General features: G+C 46.9%; 1 protein-coding gene across 6 annotated transcripts in view; it reads left to right on the plus strand.

Annotated features, from left to right (window-relative positions):
* Window positions 1–2875: 2875 nt before the first annotated feature.
* Window positions 2876–15840, plus strand: part of CFAP58 (cilia and flagella associated protein 58) — a 119239-nt gene continuing 106274 nt past the window's right edge. The window contains exons 1-3 of one of the 6 annotated variants that reach the window (XM_032312026.1): window positions 2876–3962; window positions 10328–10399; window positions 11309–11884. Coding sequence is in view for 2 of the 6 variants with exons in the window: in XM_032312024.1 (XP_032167915.1) it covers window positions 10394–10399 (6 nt within the window). In the remaining 4 variants the exon portion in view is untranslated. The remainder of the gene's footprint in view (window positions 3963–10327; window positions 10400–11308; window positions 11885–15840) is intronic. The other 5 variants (XM_032312027.1, XM_032312028.1, XM_032312024.1 and 2 more) reach the window with 5 other exon arrangements.

Below are 15840 nucleotides of genomic sequence, written 5' to 3' on the forward strand. Positions count from 1 at the left end.
GAGCCACCCAGGCGCCCCCCAAACAAGCTTTTTATGATTAACTTGCTTCTTGTTCTGTAAATGCTCAGTGATTAGGATTCAGCTTTCAGGCTCCTGAACACTTCCCTGCTCTGTGCCTTAGCTATCTATACGGGGATAACAATGCCTTCCTCATAGGACTACTATGAAGATTAAATGACTTAATGAAAGTAAAGTGTTTGGGGTAGAGGGAAAGCCTGGCAAATAAATGTTAAGCCTTCAGTAATGGTTATCAGGGCTGCTGTGTATGGTTGCACAGATGGTGTACTGCTCAAGAACACCTGGCCAGAGTATGGTAAGGATGAATCCAGCTGAGATGCACTTGTCCAGCTATGTGCCTTGGCCATGTCCATCAAGATGAGGCCCCAAGTGGTATCCTAAATGTCACCAAGGTGCCATCATCTTGCAGAGAGGTACATCTTATTCTTATTCATGTAAGGAGCAGAATATGCCAGCAACAGTCTTGGCGGTTATAATTAACATCCCTTGGCATTCTCAGATCCCCAGTAAGACTGAGACCAATCTATCTGGGATAAACTGCTTTCAGCCATCAATAAGGACCGGCTCCTCAGCTCCCCAGCACTCTAGGACACTTCTCTGTTAAAACCCCACAGGGTGCTCTTCTACTTCCTCATTACTGAGGGCACTTCTCAGCCCCAAATATGGAGCCACAGTTTCGCCCCCTGAAGGGACTTTCTCCTTCATAACTGATGATGGCCTGCGGTCTCTGCTGACAGGGATGGACAGTGCATTACCAACTGAGGAGTCCTAGTTGTTGGCAAGTTACTCCTTACTTCTGAGTAAGATCTGTCTCCCTGTTTCTCCTAATCAGCGAGTCTCTGAGGTCAGACAGAGCAGGTCTTCTCCTCTTCTCAAGTGACAGTGCTGGAGATTCCTGAAGGCCACAGTCTCAACCGGCTCGCCTTCTCTTCCCTGAGACAAATATTGCCAGTTCACTCCCTCCCTTCTCTCTCTCAAGATGTACTTTGCAGAACCTACTACCTTGCCATCCCCACTCCTCTGGACCAGTTTGGCTTGGCAGTGCTGTCCCTTCCAAGAGCTGGCAAGGACCACTGAGCTGGTGCACTCCAGTGGCCCAGCACTACCATTCTGGGGCCCTGCTGGCACTGCCTCCCACTGAGATGTGTACCTCCTCCAGGAGACAGAATCCCCCACCTTCTTTCTCTTTACTGACCCCAGGGGCTTCAAGAAGGGAAAAATACCAAACCAGTTTTCTCTCTTTCTCTTTTCTTCTTTTTAAAGGTTTTTATTTACTTATTTGAGAGAGAGAAGGACACATGTGAGAGGGCACAAGCAGAAGGGGGGACAGAGGGAGAGGAAGAAGCAGGTTCCGCACTGAGCAGAGAGCCCAATGTGGGGCTAGATCCCAGGACCCTGAGGTCATGAGCTGAGCTGAAGGCAGATGCTTAACTGACTGAGCCACCCTGGCGCCCCCCAAAAAACCAGTTTTCTCCCAGGCAGTACTTTCTCAGGTGGGCAATTTTGCCAGAAGCCTCTACTGGAAGTTCTTCCCTGTTCTTGCCCTCAGATAAAAAGCTTGCCCCCATACCCTCTCCTTTGTTTCCCTTTGAGCACTGCAGGAGCTGCGAGGCATTCCTGGTAAGGTGACAACTTCTGGGTTGATGGCATCGGGTTAAAAGTTCAGATCCTGACTCCCTGAAAGCCAGAGCTTAAAATTGCTGCATCTTCGAAAATTACGGAGCGAGGGTATGGCATTGGAACAAAAGCCTTTCCATCCATCCAGAAGAGAGCAGAGAGTCAGTGTAACCACTTTACGGTTACCCACAAGTGGAAAATATGAGGGCAGAATGGCCTGGAGCAGCAGCAGGCACAGGGAATTAGCAAACAATGAAAGCCACTTAGGCACGTAGGCTGGAAAGAGGACTCCAGAGCACAGCCCATTATGTTATTAATAAAGAGATGAAAAGCAGCAATTCGACCTGTTGCCATTTTCACAGCTAACCTGGACCTGTGACTACACCGGGCTCAGACCAGCTTTACCTGGCAGCCTCTCTGAGGCAGAACTGGTTTGTAAAAGGGAAGGGCCCTGGGTCAAATTCAAGAGTAACAAGTAACAGGATAGATCTCTCAAACTGATTTAGATCCCAAAGCCCGGAGTCTAGGATCTGCCAGTATCTGGAGCTTTTAGTTTTGAAGGCGGTTCCTTCTCGCATTAGGCAGAAGATGCGAAAGGCAACGTGTGGTCCCTGAGTGGCTCAGTAAAATCCTCTCCCTTCTCTTGGCGGCACTTTGGTTTTTTATAGAGGATCACTGCGGAAAGGGAGCTTGGCCCTGGAGCTTCTGAGACTCTTCACCTGGAAGCCAGAAAGCTAGAGACTCCGTGGAGGGGTGGGGAGGGAGGGGGTTAAGGGTCGGGCGGCAGAGACTTTGTGTAGCCGCCAGAGAAAGTTCCGCCCAGCGTGGGGTCTCCTCCACTAAGAGTCGAAAGAGGAAGCTGTGCAGGCTTCATCCGGCCCCCGTAACCCCACAGCTTCACTACCTTAAACCGAGAAAAAAATAAGCTGCACTCCTCCTGCCTCCTTCCAAGGCGGGGAAGGAGGCCGGGTGACGGTCCCAAGTAACGGATCGCCGGGGCACAAGGGACCACGTTGCGGCCTGGCTTCGGGCGCCCGCAGGCAGACCCGCCTGTCGCGCGGGGCTGCGGCGAGGGGCCCCCGGGGTCCGCGGCCCGGGCTGGAGCCGAGACACGGGGGCGCAGGACGAGCGCGCGCCGCAGAAGACCACGCGGTTGGGTCACCCAGGCGCCCCCGCCCCCGGCCGAGCAGCAGCCCGAGCCCCCCGCGCCCCCGCTGCGGCCGCAGCACCGCCTACCCGCGGTCCTCCCGCCCCGCGCCCCTCTTCCCCCCACCACGCGAGATGGACGTCCCTGCACTCACGCTAGCCTTCGTCCCGCTCGGGGTCGCGGCAGGGACCGCGCCAGCCCGGCTGCGCGCGCGGATCCCCAGGGCCGGGAGGCCGCGGCTCGCGGGCGGCTTCGGGCGAGCGTCCAGCCAGGCACTTTAGGGGGACGGGGGCGGCGATACCCCGGCCGGCTCCCGCCTTCTGGCCTCCATCAGCGCGGCCCCGAGGGCTGCGGAGTTACTCATTTCCTGGATGTCACAGAAACTTTTTCCTCCTTATAAGAACAAAACACCCGCCTCTACTCCTGGCTGCGGAAGCTTCTTAAGGAGGACCAGGTGGGTTGCGGCGGGCCCAGAGCCAGGGTCGCCACAGAGGTCGGCCCATTGACCCCCCTCCAGAAACTCCAGAAGGGTCAGCATAACTGGAGGGTGACGGGGAGAGCCGGGCTCCGGCTACTGGACCCAACCGGTGCGTGTGGACAGGGAGTCGGGGAGGACGCCCTTAAAAATCGGTCTGGGCCGGCGGGATGGAAGGGGTTAAAGCACTGCCGGACGGCCGCGCGTTTTCCCGCGGCGCGTTTTACGAGCGGCGGAATTCCAGGGGCCACCTCTTTTGTCCTCGGGAGGGAAATATAAATCGAGACCCGACGCCGGCCCTTTTCTTTTTTGCGGCCTGAACGGAATGAAGTAACTCACCAGATGGAACGAGAAGCCAACGCTTCGTCGCCTTTCTCCCCGAGTAAGCCGGCACAAAGGAGCCTGGCGACCGCCCGCTGCCGTCTGTAGAGGGCGCTGTGGCGTCCGGCGCGTGTTTACGTCCCGGGACTTAGACGCTGTCGGTGAAGTTAGGCGCGAGGGCACTGGGGGAGGCCGAGAGGGACAGCGGCCGCACCCCCCTGGGGGGCCTTCGTGGCTTATGAAGTCCATAAAGTCCATAACGTCGTCTTTCCCCCTTGTGGCCTCCTCCAGTGTCAGAGCCGGTAGAAGTGGCCGGCGACGGCTTGAATCAATCCTGCGTGAAGTGGCTTTGGGGCAGTCAGACACCCCTGGGAGGACCTTGGGGTGAGATGAGGGGAACACACCGTCCAAATGGTTATCACCCCTGCTACTGCTGTTGGGTCCTAGATCACCTATTATTGGCTTTCCTCTTGGAGCCCGCCAAATAACTTCCAACACTCGCCTGGAAGACATTAAGCTGAGTCTCAAAGATAAACAGGCAGTGAGACCAAGTGCTAAAAATAGACCCCCCTGGCCCTTGGCCCAGGTTACTCTTGTTTTCCAGCGTCTGCTGTTGCTCCTAGCGCTTTCCTTACGTCGGGGACAGTTGTGGCAGAGTCTGGGCGGCTGTTAGGGAGGGGTGGGGAATGGGCTTGTAGGGGCCAAGGACAGGCTGCCCCAAGATGGGCCAGTTTGGCAGGATCGTTATTTTGAGCTAGAAGCAATCAAACCCCAGGCAGATTCAGGAAAAGCTCCTACCTACCCCCCCCCCCCCCCCCCCCCCCCCCCCCCCCCCCCCCCCCCCCGTCAACAGCCTGCCTGCACTAGGAGGAGAGCTATTAACAGGGATTCCTCTTTACCTAAGAAACTTCTCTGCATAATAAGGCAAGTTTTGTTTTCCAAACTTTTCCTTTCACTGACCTGCTCATGGTCTTTATCCCCTTTATATCCTCTGGTTAGTTCTTCTCTCCTCAGGTCATTTTAGCTCCTGTTACCTCACGGTCTTTGCAATTTCCTCATCTGTGTGGGTTCCCCTTCCATAGGAACCTAAATTTGATTTTATCTCCTGTTAAAAAATCTGTCTCATGTCTGTTTGATTCTTGGTCTTGCTAGTGGGAGGATTTTAAGGGAGCAGAGGAAATTATTCCTTCTTGACTGAGTGATCTAGGGAAACGTGTGGAAGAGCTGTTTATTTGCCAAAATGTCTGCAAATTGGATGGGTGGGGTACTCATACTCTCCAAAGTTGGCAGAAGAAATTCTTGGAGGGTAGGAACACTGACCTAAGCACCCCCACACTGCCCTGTAATCCTTGGGGTAAGAGTTCAGGGTTACGTAGGCTGGAATGTGAAGGGCAGTACTTAAGTGCCCTCTGGGATTATCATCCTGTGTGCAAGTTTGTTTCAGTAATTTCTAACCGACCGTGTATACTTATTCATATGAGGAATATTTATTAGATTTGTCTTTCTTTTAAGCTTGATGATTTCACTCTGTGTATCCTGACGGTCACCTGAGTGGGCTCTCTTCTGCTCTCAGGAGAGTCCCCTATCCTAATTGGTACATAGGCCATTTACGAATTGGCCTTGACTTGTCTCGCCAATCTCCCATCTCACTACACGTTCCCCACCAAAGTCCTTGTAGTTCCTGGAACTTGTGCTTCTCAGAATGTGATATGGGATTCATTCCTATCCCCATACCATAGATATTCACATGTGCTCTATCTTCTGCCTGCAACTGTCACCCACCTCTTTCTGTAAACTGTCACCCCATGCACACACACTTTTATTTTTGTTTTTGGTTTTTTTTGGCCTGGCTAAGTTGCATTCAGTCTTCAAAGTAGGCAATTTCTCGTCCAGGAACTCTTCCTTGAACAACCTAGGTTACAGTCTCCCTCTTTGCCATGTAGTTTCCACAGTGCCTTGTGCTTACTCTAGAAAGGGTTTTAAAAGACTGGAAAGAACAAAGATTCAGCTTCCAGGAGCAAGAGGGACCAAAAAATTAGGGACCCTCTGCTTCAAACACAGAAGAGCTGGGGGGAAAAAAAACCCGATAGCAATGATTGAAAGGAAGAAAGTGGGAGCTCTAGGGGTGAGGCAAGAAGAGAGAACTCAGAAGCACCTTGGGAGAGTAGACTTATTTTAAATAAGCATGAATGAAAAAAAAAAAAACCAAACCTCGAATAGCTGACTGGAGGTGAAGATTCACTCAGGTCTTGGGTTCTAGAAAGGCAGAGGCCTGGACCAGGGACCCCTGCCCACAGCTGGAACCCCGCAGAGGACCTTAGGGAGTAGAGCATGGGGAAAAGAATTCTCCCACTTGTCCAGGACTCCAGCGAGGAAGTTTGTGGTTTGTCCGGGGCTCTGGATGAGCTGAAGTTGTCTGCTATAGAAATGGGGTGCCTGGGTGGCTCAGTGGGTTAAGCCGCTGCCTTCGGCTCAGGTCATGATCTCAGAGTCCTGGGATGGAGTCCCGCATCGGGCTCTCTGCTCAGCAGGGAGCCTGCTTCCCCCTTCTCTCTCTCTGCCTGCTTGTGATTTCTCTCTCTAATAAATAAATAAAATCTTTAAAAAAAAAAAAAAAAAAAAAAAGAAATGGAAACCACCAGCCTGGCTACGGCATGTGTAGGTGTGAGGCCCCAGTTTACATAACCCGTGTGGTGAGGGAATCCTGAAGTCAACACAAAATATCAAAGCTGGTTCCAAAGAGATGACTCTTTTTGGTCCTGTCAGACGTGATTGCAAAACCCAGTTGTTTCGTCTGATCTCTCGCAGCATAAACAACCCCTACTGGAGATGAGCTTATAGTAAGAAATTATAAACTAGGGAATGAACCACATGAGGGATGGGAGATTGGTAGGTATAACAAACAAGAGAATTCGCCTCTTAAGAACTCTATACAATAGAACAGTTTGAAAAAGACTATGAAATAGTTATGTTCAATATAATTACAAAAAATAAAATTATTAAAAAAGATAAAACAATAGAAATAGTACTATGAAAAAATAGGCAAATTCGAAGAGTACAAATATATAGAAATTAAAAAGTTAGTCATTTACACTAAAAAAACCTCAATGGTTGGAATTCTTTTCTTATTAGGCAGTAATAATGTATCAGTCAAAAATCCAATAATAACTTATTAAAAAGGGGAAGGGAGTGCTCAGTCTGTTAGATGTCTGACTCTTGGTTTCAGCTCAGGTCACAATCTCAGGGTCCATGCTCAGTGTGGCGTCTGCTTGGGATTCTCCCTGTCCGTCTGCCCCTTTCCCTGCTCTCTCTCTCTCTCAAATAAATAAATACAATCTTAAAAGGGGGGGGCAATAAAGAGAAGTGACATTAATCTCACAAATACTCTTTCAGAAATCCTGATTCAGATATTAATACTGAATTCCAGTGGTATATCAAAATATAATTAAAGACTCCTGTAGCATGATAAAAATAAAGAGTGAAGTTCAGTCCCAAAACCAGTATCATGCTTAATGGGGAAATATTGGAAATGTCATGTTCAAGTTAGTGCAGGATAAGGATGATAAGGATGCCTTTTTTCACCTCTTGTTTGTTTGTTTGTTGTTTTTAACTTGTCAATTTGGAATGTGATTGGTGGCAAGTGACAGAATACCTGACTGTCATTTTGTATGGGTTTGAGACTACAAGAGACTGAAACAAATAGGGGGGTTATTTTTCTCAAATGAGAAGTCTGTTGGTTGAATGTTTTGATAGTTTGGGGTCTAAGCGAAGGTGATGTACATATTGCAAAAGCATCCTCCAAAGCTGTTCTCACCCATTTAGGCTCTCATTGATAAAGCATGAGAACGATTGTTTCCCCACATCCTTTCCAGCACTGGCTATTTCCTAACTTCACCTAGGGTGCTTTTTAAAAATTTTTCTTCTTTTTTTGAAACAAGCCTTTTTAAAAAAAGGTTTTATTTACTTATTTATTTTAGAGAGAGATAGAGCATATGAGCAGGGGGAGCAGGGGGAAAGGGAAACAATCTCAAACAGATTCTATGCTGAACTTGGTGCCTGATGCAAGGCTCCATCTCACGACCCTGAGGTCATGACCTGAGTCAAAATCAAGTCAAGACACTTAATAGACTGAGCCACCCAGGTTCTTCTAGTGTGCTGCTTTCATAGGTACAACATATCTCAGTGTGTTGATGTGTACTTCTTTAATGACAAGTGAGGCTGAACGGAACATGATTATTGGCCATTTTTATTTCTTCATTTGTAGATAGAACGTTACCCATTTTTCTGTTGGCTTGTTTCTCGTGTGTGTGTGTGTGTGTGTGTGAAGGTAAATGGAATTCTTTCCATAACCTCAGGTGCCAGATGTCACCTCAAATTCCACATTGAAAGGGACAATAGTCCAATACCAGACCAGCTGCAGGGCAGTCTCACACTGGACTTTACAGTCAAGAATACTAAAAAAAAAAATCCAAACCAACAGGGGGACAGATTTCCTGTTCACCCCCAGCTGTGATTATCCCAGTATGTGGAATAAAATACATGACAATGGGAGAAACAGGAAGCCAGTGCTAGTCAGAGTGACGGATGGGAAAAAAAGAGCATTTTCCTTGATTTGGTCGATCTCTTGCCATCATCTTCATGTGCAGTTTCATGAGGTGATAACAAGTTGGTTTCCAGAGCATTTCATTGGAGCAGGCTGTTTTGAGACCACAGATGAGTCCGTTGAACAGCATGGATAATTTACATTTGGCTATTTCTTTGTCCAAGGTCTGTGCTGGGAATTCCTCCCTTTTCTAGGAATTTTGGAACCAGCAGATTAGAGATTTTTTACTAAAAAAAGTGAAACCCAGAGAGACTAGGTCATGTTGTTTAGTGACAGGATAGTAGGTAAAATTTTTACCATGCGGTTATGCAATCCTTTAAGCACGTTACATATAACGACTTGTTTCATTCTTGTAGTAACCCTACACAGAAGGGATCAGTAGCATTCCCATTTAACAGATGAAGAAAACGAGGCCCACAGAGGCCAAGTAACATGCTTGAGATTGCACACTAGTAAGTGACAGAGTCAGGATTTGAACCAGGGACTAGGCTCCAGAATCTTGACCTTAACCACTATGCTATATCTTTCTGTTCAAAGTAAATCCCCTTCAAGGGTACAACTACACTGAATTTCCCCAAGAATGAGATTACAATGGTTAAAATGTTTTCTAAACTTTTTTTGAAAATATACTTTACCTCAGAACCCAATATACTCACACATCAAAGTGTGTTATAATTGAAAGACAAATTCCTTAAAAACAATCCTCATGCTTATTACATGTGAGACACTCTGATATAGTCCCCCTTCTTTCTCTACACATCTCTTATCCTTTTTTGAAAATAAAAATGCAGGCTACAACTGACGAGTTATGATTCAGAGAAAGAGAAAAAAAATGCTTGTTTTAATTTTTTTTAAAGATTTTTATTCTTGGGGTGCCTGGGTGGCTCAGTCAATTAAGCACCGACTCTTGATCTCAGCTCAGGTCTTGACCTCAGGGTCATGAGTTCAAGCCCTGCACTGGGCTCCACACTAGACATGGAGCCTACTTAAAAAAAAAAAAAAAAAAAAAATTATTCATAAGTGATCTCTACACCCAGAATGGGACTCATACTCACAACCCCAAGATTATGAGTCTCAAGCTTCACTGACTAAGCCAGCTAGGCACCCCCCAAAAATCCTTCTTTAAACCACTCTGTTACGAAAGTTGTTAGTGGTTTATACATGTCAAATTTCCAAACACACAGCACTTGGAGTGGGGAAGTTGGTCAGATAATTTCTATCAAACTTATTTCTGGTCAGTAGGAATTCATTACTCTCCCTGTAGTTGATGTCTAAAGATGGTACACTGGGGCTTCTTTTTTTTTTTTTTGAAGATTTTACTTATTTATTTGAGAGAGAGAGAGTGAGCAGGAGCAGGGGAAGAGTAGAAGGAGAGGGAGAAGCAGATTCCTCACTGAGCAAGGAGACTGGGCTTCATCTCAAGACTCTGGGATCATGACGTGAGCTGAAGGCAGATGCTCCACCAACGGGGGCACCCAGGAGCCCTACGCTGGGACTTTAAACCACCAAGCTGTAATCCTAGGAAAAAATCTGCCTTTTCTCATTCCTTAGTCATTCATTTATGCATTCATTAATTCAATAAATATTTGAGCACCTACCGCATGCCAGGCATTGTGCTAAATCAGGAGTTGGCAAACAGTGGCTGGCAGGCCAACTCCGGAGTGCCACCTGTTTCTGTAAATAAAGTTTTACTGGATCAAAACCATGCCCATTCATTTCTGTACTGTCTGCGGCTGCTTTCACGCTCCAATAGCAGAGCTGAGTACAGAGACCATGTGGCCTGTGAAGCCCACAGTATTTCTTAATCTGGTTCTTTACAGAAAAAGTTGGCAGACTCTGGTGCTACAGTCGAAAAATACAATGTCGATTTAGACTGGTCTCTGCTGTCCTGGAGGTTTGAATGGTTCTGCTCAGCTTCAGCTGGGTTTCAAGCTCCTTGGGGGGTGGGAGGAGGGGCTCAAGGCTTTTGCCTCCTTCCCATTGTTGTCTCTGAGAACACCTGTTCTCAGTAGTAGCTCAGCGGTCATGTTCCGCTGCTGAAATCGTACAGTAGATCTGGCAGCAGAGATGGGAAAGAAAGAAACCTGCCCACAGAGTAGAAAGGAGAGTTTATTCCTTTAATATAACAAATAGTTTTGTTTCCTAGGTGCTTGTCTGCAGCTATGAGAAGGGAGTTGTCAATTTTCGTTGAGAACCTACTGTGCATCTGGGCATGTGGGTAAGAAAAAACATTTAGTTCAAGCTTTGGCACTTGTATCATGGATAGGGGAAGACAGGAGATAAATGGTTTTACTGTAATCCTTCATACTTCTGCTGGGGGACCTGCTGGGTACCTGGAGATGATTTTGGTTAACTACCTTAGGATCCCAAATGTTTGTGTTCCAATGGCTTTTAACTTCCTTGAGTCACTCCAAGACTAGCTGCTGTGTGCCTGAGTGTGTAAGTGAGTTGTGTTTTTCCTTCCTTCATCAAACTTTCTCTTCTGGGTCAGCACTATATATATATATATATATATATATATATATATATATATATATAAAAGATTTTATTTATTTATTTATTTGACAGACAGAGATCACAAATAGGCAGAAAGGCAGGCAGAGAGAGAGATGGGGGGAAGCAGGCTCCCCACTGAGCAGAGAGCCTGATGTGGGACTCGATCCCAGGACTCTGGGATCATGACCTGAGCTGAAGGTAGAGGCTTTAACCCACTGAGCCACCCAGGTGCCCCAAGCACCATAAATATATTTAAAGAAAAAATACTGGTCCTTTTAGCCTGGTGGGGAAGACAGAAATAAACACATGGATATAGTATTGTGTATTGACAGTGACACGGAGGTTTTCTAGCAACACAAAGGAGGAGTTCCTAATTAGGGAAGACTTCCTGGAGGAGATGACACTAAGCTGAGCTTTGAGAAGGCTAACTGGACATGGAAGGAGTCGTAGGATATTCCTGACGAGGAACCAGCATATGGAAAGGCTAGAGGTGTTCGAAAATATGGTGCTTTCGGGGAATAGCCAGTGGAAGAGCACTGGCCCACCGTCAAAGGGATTTGTGCTTGGATTTTTAATAAAAAATTATTTATGCTCACTCATTTATTTATTCAATTTAATTATTCATTTGTAGTGGGAACAGGTTGCATGGAGCTCCTCAGTCTTTTTAACTAATGTGGTCAGCCAGTGGGTTTGCGGAAGTCCTCACTGGCTCTCAGCAGGCATCAGGCTGCAGTCTAGGCCTGGCCTCTCTGGTAGGAGCACCAGCTGCATGAGCCAGTCAGACCCAAAAGGAATCCGACTAGGAGAAGCGCAGTTGCTGTTAAGCCAAGAAAATGCAAGGCAGGTTGGGTGACAGTGATACTGCCATCCCCTTCTGGTAAAAAACGATCGCCTGCAGGGGGGTTTGGGGGGATGGGGGTGGGGGGGTTGGGGGTTCAGGGGGGTAGGGGGTGTTGCCCACTGCTCCTACCTCATGGCCAATCTTTCCATCTTCCTGATGAATCTGCCTGAGCTTCGAGCTTTGTAGCTGGTGTCAAGAGGGGAGTTTGTATGGAGACGCTTTGGGAACCGATGTCAAATGCTCAACAAATGTTCTGTGAAGTTCGGTCTACGGCAGGCTGGAAAAGGAGCAGATTAAAGGAATAAAACATAGCCCGCGCAGTTTTGGAGAGCACCGGCCAGCTGGGACTCCGTTCTGCCATCCGAGGTGAGCAGGGGGTAGGCTGATAAGTGCTAACAGTTTTTGGTTACACGTGGGCTTTTAATCTTCTCAACAGCCAGGAGGAGAAATGTTAGATCGGATGACTGGAGCAGTTTCCACCCTGCTGTTTGGGGCCCCAAATACAGTGTTTAGATTTCATGGATTCTAAATTCAAGCAACATCAGAAGAATGTCTGCATAAACAGGGTTTGTGTTGATCAGGGCTTTGGGGTTTGGGGGAGTATAGGGAAGGGAAACTAACTCCATGTAGCTTAAAGAAATGAGGCGGGTTTGTTAGGAGGTTGGTTGTATCTGGCAGAACTCAAGTAGGTATTACTGGGCCTTCCTGGGATTGTGACCTTCTTCTCTTGGGCCTGTGGATTCCCCTCCACTTTCATTTGCTTTATTCTTCCCTCTACTCAGCCTACCTTTCTCTGCCTCTCCCAGGGTTCACAGGCTCGGTTCCAGGCTCCAGCAATGAGTGGCTGGCAACTCTTGACCCCAGTTACAGATCCCCAGGAAAATGAATGGAATTGACCTCTTGTGGGTCAGGTCTTCACCCCGACCCTTTCAGCTATGGCCCCAGGGAGTCAGATAGGGCCATCTATAATACTTTGACTTCTGGGAAGAATATACTTCCTGGTGGGAGTTACTAGTCTCAGAGAAGGGGATTGTGGGCTGTTCCGACTCCCCCCTAAATTGCCTCCAGGACCTCTCTCATCCCTTAGAGGAGTAGGTTTCCTTTAGGGCCCAGTTGCTTTCCTTTAGGGCTGGTTAGTGCCACGTTAGGACCACACCTCAGTGTTTCTTTCTGCTTTTCTGGAGTTTAACTTTATGTCCTCGCTGGCTGCTATGGAGGTGAACGCTAGTATATAACTCTGGAGTTAAGGAGTCACAACACATAGCTTAGAAATCCTAGGAGGATACTGTGGGAGGCACTTATATCCAGGTTTAAACAAAGAGCTTTGCAGAGGTATTACAGTTCATGATCATATATTCAAGTTATGTGGCAGAGCGAATGGGTGTGTCTTTGGCCATCCCTCATCTTCGAGTTTGCAGGCACTTCTCTGCGTTCACCCATGCCTTCTTATCAACATTAGTGTCCACTGGCCTCTGAGAGGGACCCCAGCTTCCCTGTAGCAGGAGTTTGCATTCTTGCCTTGTTCCTGCCCAATGCTCCTTCCCATACTTGGGATTCCTTCAATTTTCTTACATGTCTCTAATCCATCTGTATCATTTAAGGTCAAGTTCAGGGGCTAAGTCTACCATATAGCTGTCCCTTTTATGCCATCCCTCACTTTTCTTTCTTATTTTAGAACTAATTCAATAGACATTCACTTAATAGTTTTAAACTGAGAGGAATGATGGCCACTTATATTAGTTTGCTGGGCTGCTATGACAAAGAACCACCAACTGGGTGGCTTAAACAACAAGAAATATCTTTTCTCATGGTTCCGGTGGCTAGGAGACCAAGATCAAGGTGTCAGTGGGTCTAGTTTCTCTGAGTGACCTGCAGATGGTGGTCTTACTGTGTCTTTTCTCTGTGTACATGAATCCCCGGTATCTTTTTGTGGTCCAAATTTCCTCTTTTTATAAGGATACAATTTAGATTGTGTTAGGCTTACCCTACCCTAATGGCCTTATTTTTACCCAGTCACCTCTTTAAAGGCTGTATCTCCAAATATAGTCACATTCTGGCAAGTGAGGGTTAGGGTTTCAACGTATGAATTTTAGGGGGACATGGTGCAGTCTACAACACCAATGGAGACAGAGCTGAACAAGATATACATGATCTTTGTCTTCTTGTTATTTGATAGTCTGGTAGAGAAGACAGACATTAAGCAACTATTTCTGTGAATATTTGATTCATTACCATTTCAGGGGGCGTCCAAGAAACAGAATACATGGTACTTGTAAAGGTAATCTGGTGTTGAAAGCTGGTCAGAAAAGATCTCCCTGAGAAAGTGAGGTCTGAAGGAAGGGTGGGTGGGAGTCAGCCAGGTGAAGAGGACGCGTCGAGTATACGGGACAGAAAGATCCGCTTCTGTGAACTCCAAGCATTGGGAAAGAACATGACATGTACGAAGAATTTAAAGAAGCCACTGGGGTAAGAAGGGAGCTGTGGGAGAAGGAAGACACTAGAAAGTTAAAGGGTCCAGATTACACTGGATATTATATTCCGACATCCTCATTTCAATGCTTAGGACATCCAACCTTGGACTGTTTTAAAAATTTTTTGTGTGGGGGAGGGGTTCCATATATGTTTTGATTTTCCTATGCTCCCATAGGAGGAGAGTCTTTCTTCAGCTCCTTTTATATTCTCCACAAAGTATGCAACATAGGTTGGGCATATAGTAGACGGTCACTAAATAAATTAAGGGGTTGTAATGAGAAATGAAATTGACAGAAGCCTTCTTGCCTAAAATTAGGGGCTGGCCCAATCTTGGCGGACTGAGTGTCTCCTTGAGACTTTCAAAGGTGAGGACTTTTGGTAATATGTTGCCACCTAGTGCTCCTTTTTATTACAACAACAGAAGGGAAACGAAGCGCTCTCTTTCATCAGCAGCAATTAATTTGTCCAACCACCCATCCTTTCATCCATTCAGCCATCCAAGTTGATGTCCACCTGCATCTCTTCCCTGTGATTTGAACGTGGCATGTTCCTTTCCACTTCCTGCGGTTCCTTGATTTCCTTTGTTTTGCTCTCTCTCTCTTTCTCTCTCTCTTTGTCCCTATGCTGCAAGTGAAGCTCTCAGGCATCAGTGTCTAGATTGCCAGAGCACCCATTGTGCTCACTATTGGCATGGCATGTTCTAGATGATCTAGACCATCGTATAGTGTTAGAATTAATTGCAGACTTTCCTTTCTCTCTTTCCCCCAAAGCCAGATCCTGAATGCAAAGGGCTGTGTCTCTGCCTTAGTTAGTTCTGTGGCTCCCCTGGGCATTCTTGTACCTACAGTATAGCCAGCGCTTTAAAAAAAACTTTCTGGATTGAATTTCTGTCACCTTGGCAGGTCATCTGCTTGTAAAATAATCCTTCAGGGGATTGTTGGGAAATGGGAAGACATATAGCACCACAACGGATTCCAGGACAAGATATGATGGGTGGCCTGGGTCCTCTAAGTCTTTCTCTGTTTTTTGTTTTGTTTTTATTAAATATTTTATTTATTTATTTGACAGAAAGATCACAAGTAGGCAGAGAAGCAGGCAGAGGGAGAGGAGGAAGCAGGCTCCCTGAGCCCACTGAGCCACCCAGGCACCCCATCTTTCTCTGTCCTTATGCACCTTCCGGGATGTTATGGGGTCTCTCTGGATCATGGTGGTCCCACAACCTGATAGTCCCACAGTGTGAACAGATCTCCTGTAAACACACCATGCAGCCCGAGTTGTGTTGCAGCCCTATGCTTGCCTCATTTCTCTTAGCTGTGCTTGCAGTTTGGTTCAGGCCGCTTCTCCAGCTTCATCGCCACCTCACCCATCACCTCCACGCACAGTATGCCTCAGCCATATTATATCACGTTTGTCAACAGCTATACAATCTCCATTTATCAATGAGATATAATTGTACGAATGTGAATTTCTCCCATGTTCAGTAATGTTCCAATTAAGATTTCTCATGAGGAACTTGAAAAGCATCCTGAAAATTATATGGGGTGATGGAGGTTCATGAGAAGCCAGTGCAGTCTTGACAGAAGTAGGGTTGGGGGACTTGCCCTCCAATCTTGATGACTGGCTACAAAACCACCATACTAAAACCTTGCGGTACTGGTGCAGGAGCAAACCAGAGAGGTCAGAACAGACCCATCTATATGTGGGAACCAAGATGCTGAAAATGGGCTCACTCCATTGAGGAAAAAATTGGATCCTTAGCTCACACCATATGCAAAAGTGAACTCCAAATGGACTAAAGAACTAAATGCTAAAAAATAAAACTATGAAACTAATGGAAGAGAACAATAGAG

This window comes from Mustela erminea, chromosome 14 (genome assembly GCF_009829155.1).
Source record: "Mustela erminea isolate mMusErm1 chromosome 14, mMusErm1.Pri, whole genome shotgun sequence".
Classification (NCBI taxonomy): domain Eukaryota; kingdom Metazoa; phylum Chordata; class Mammalia; order Carnivora; family Mustelidae; genus Mustela; species Mustela erminea.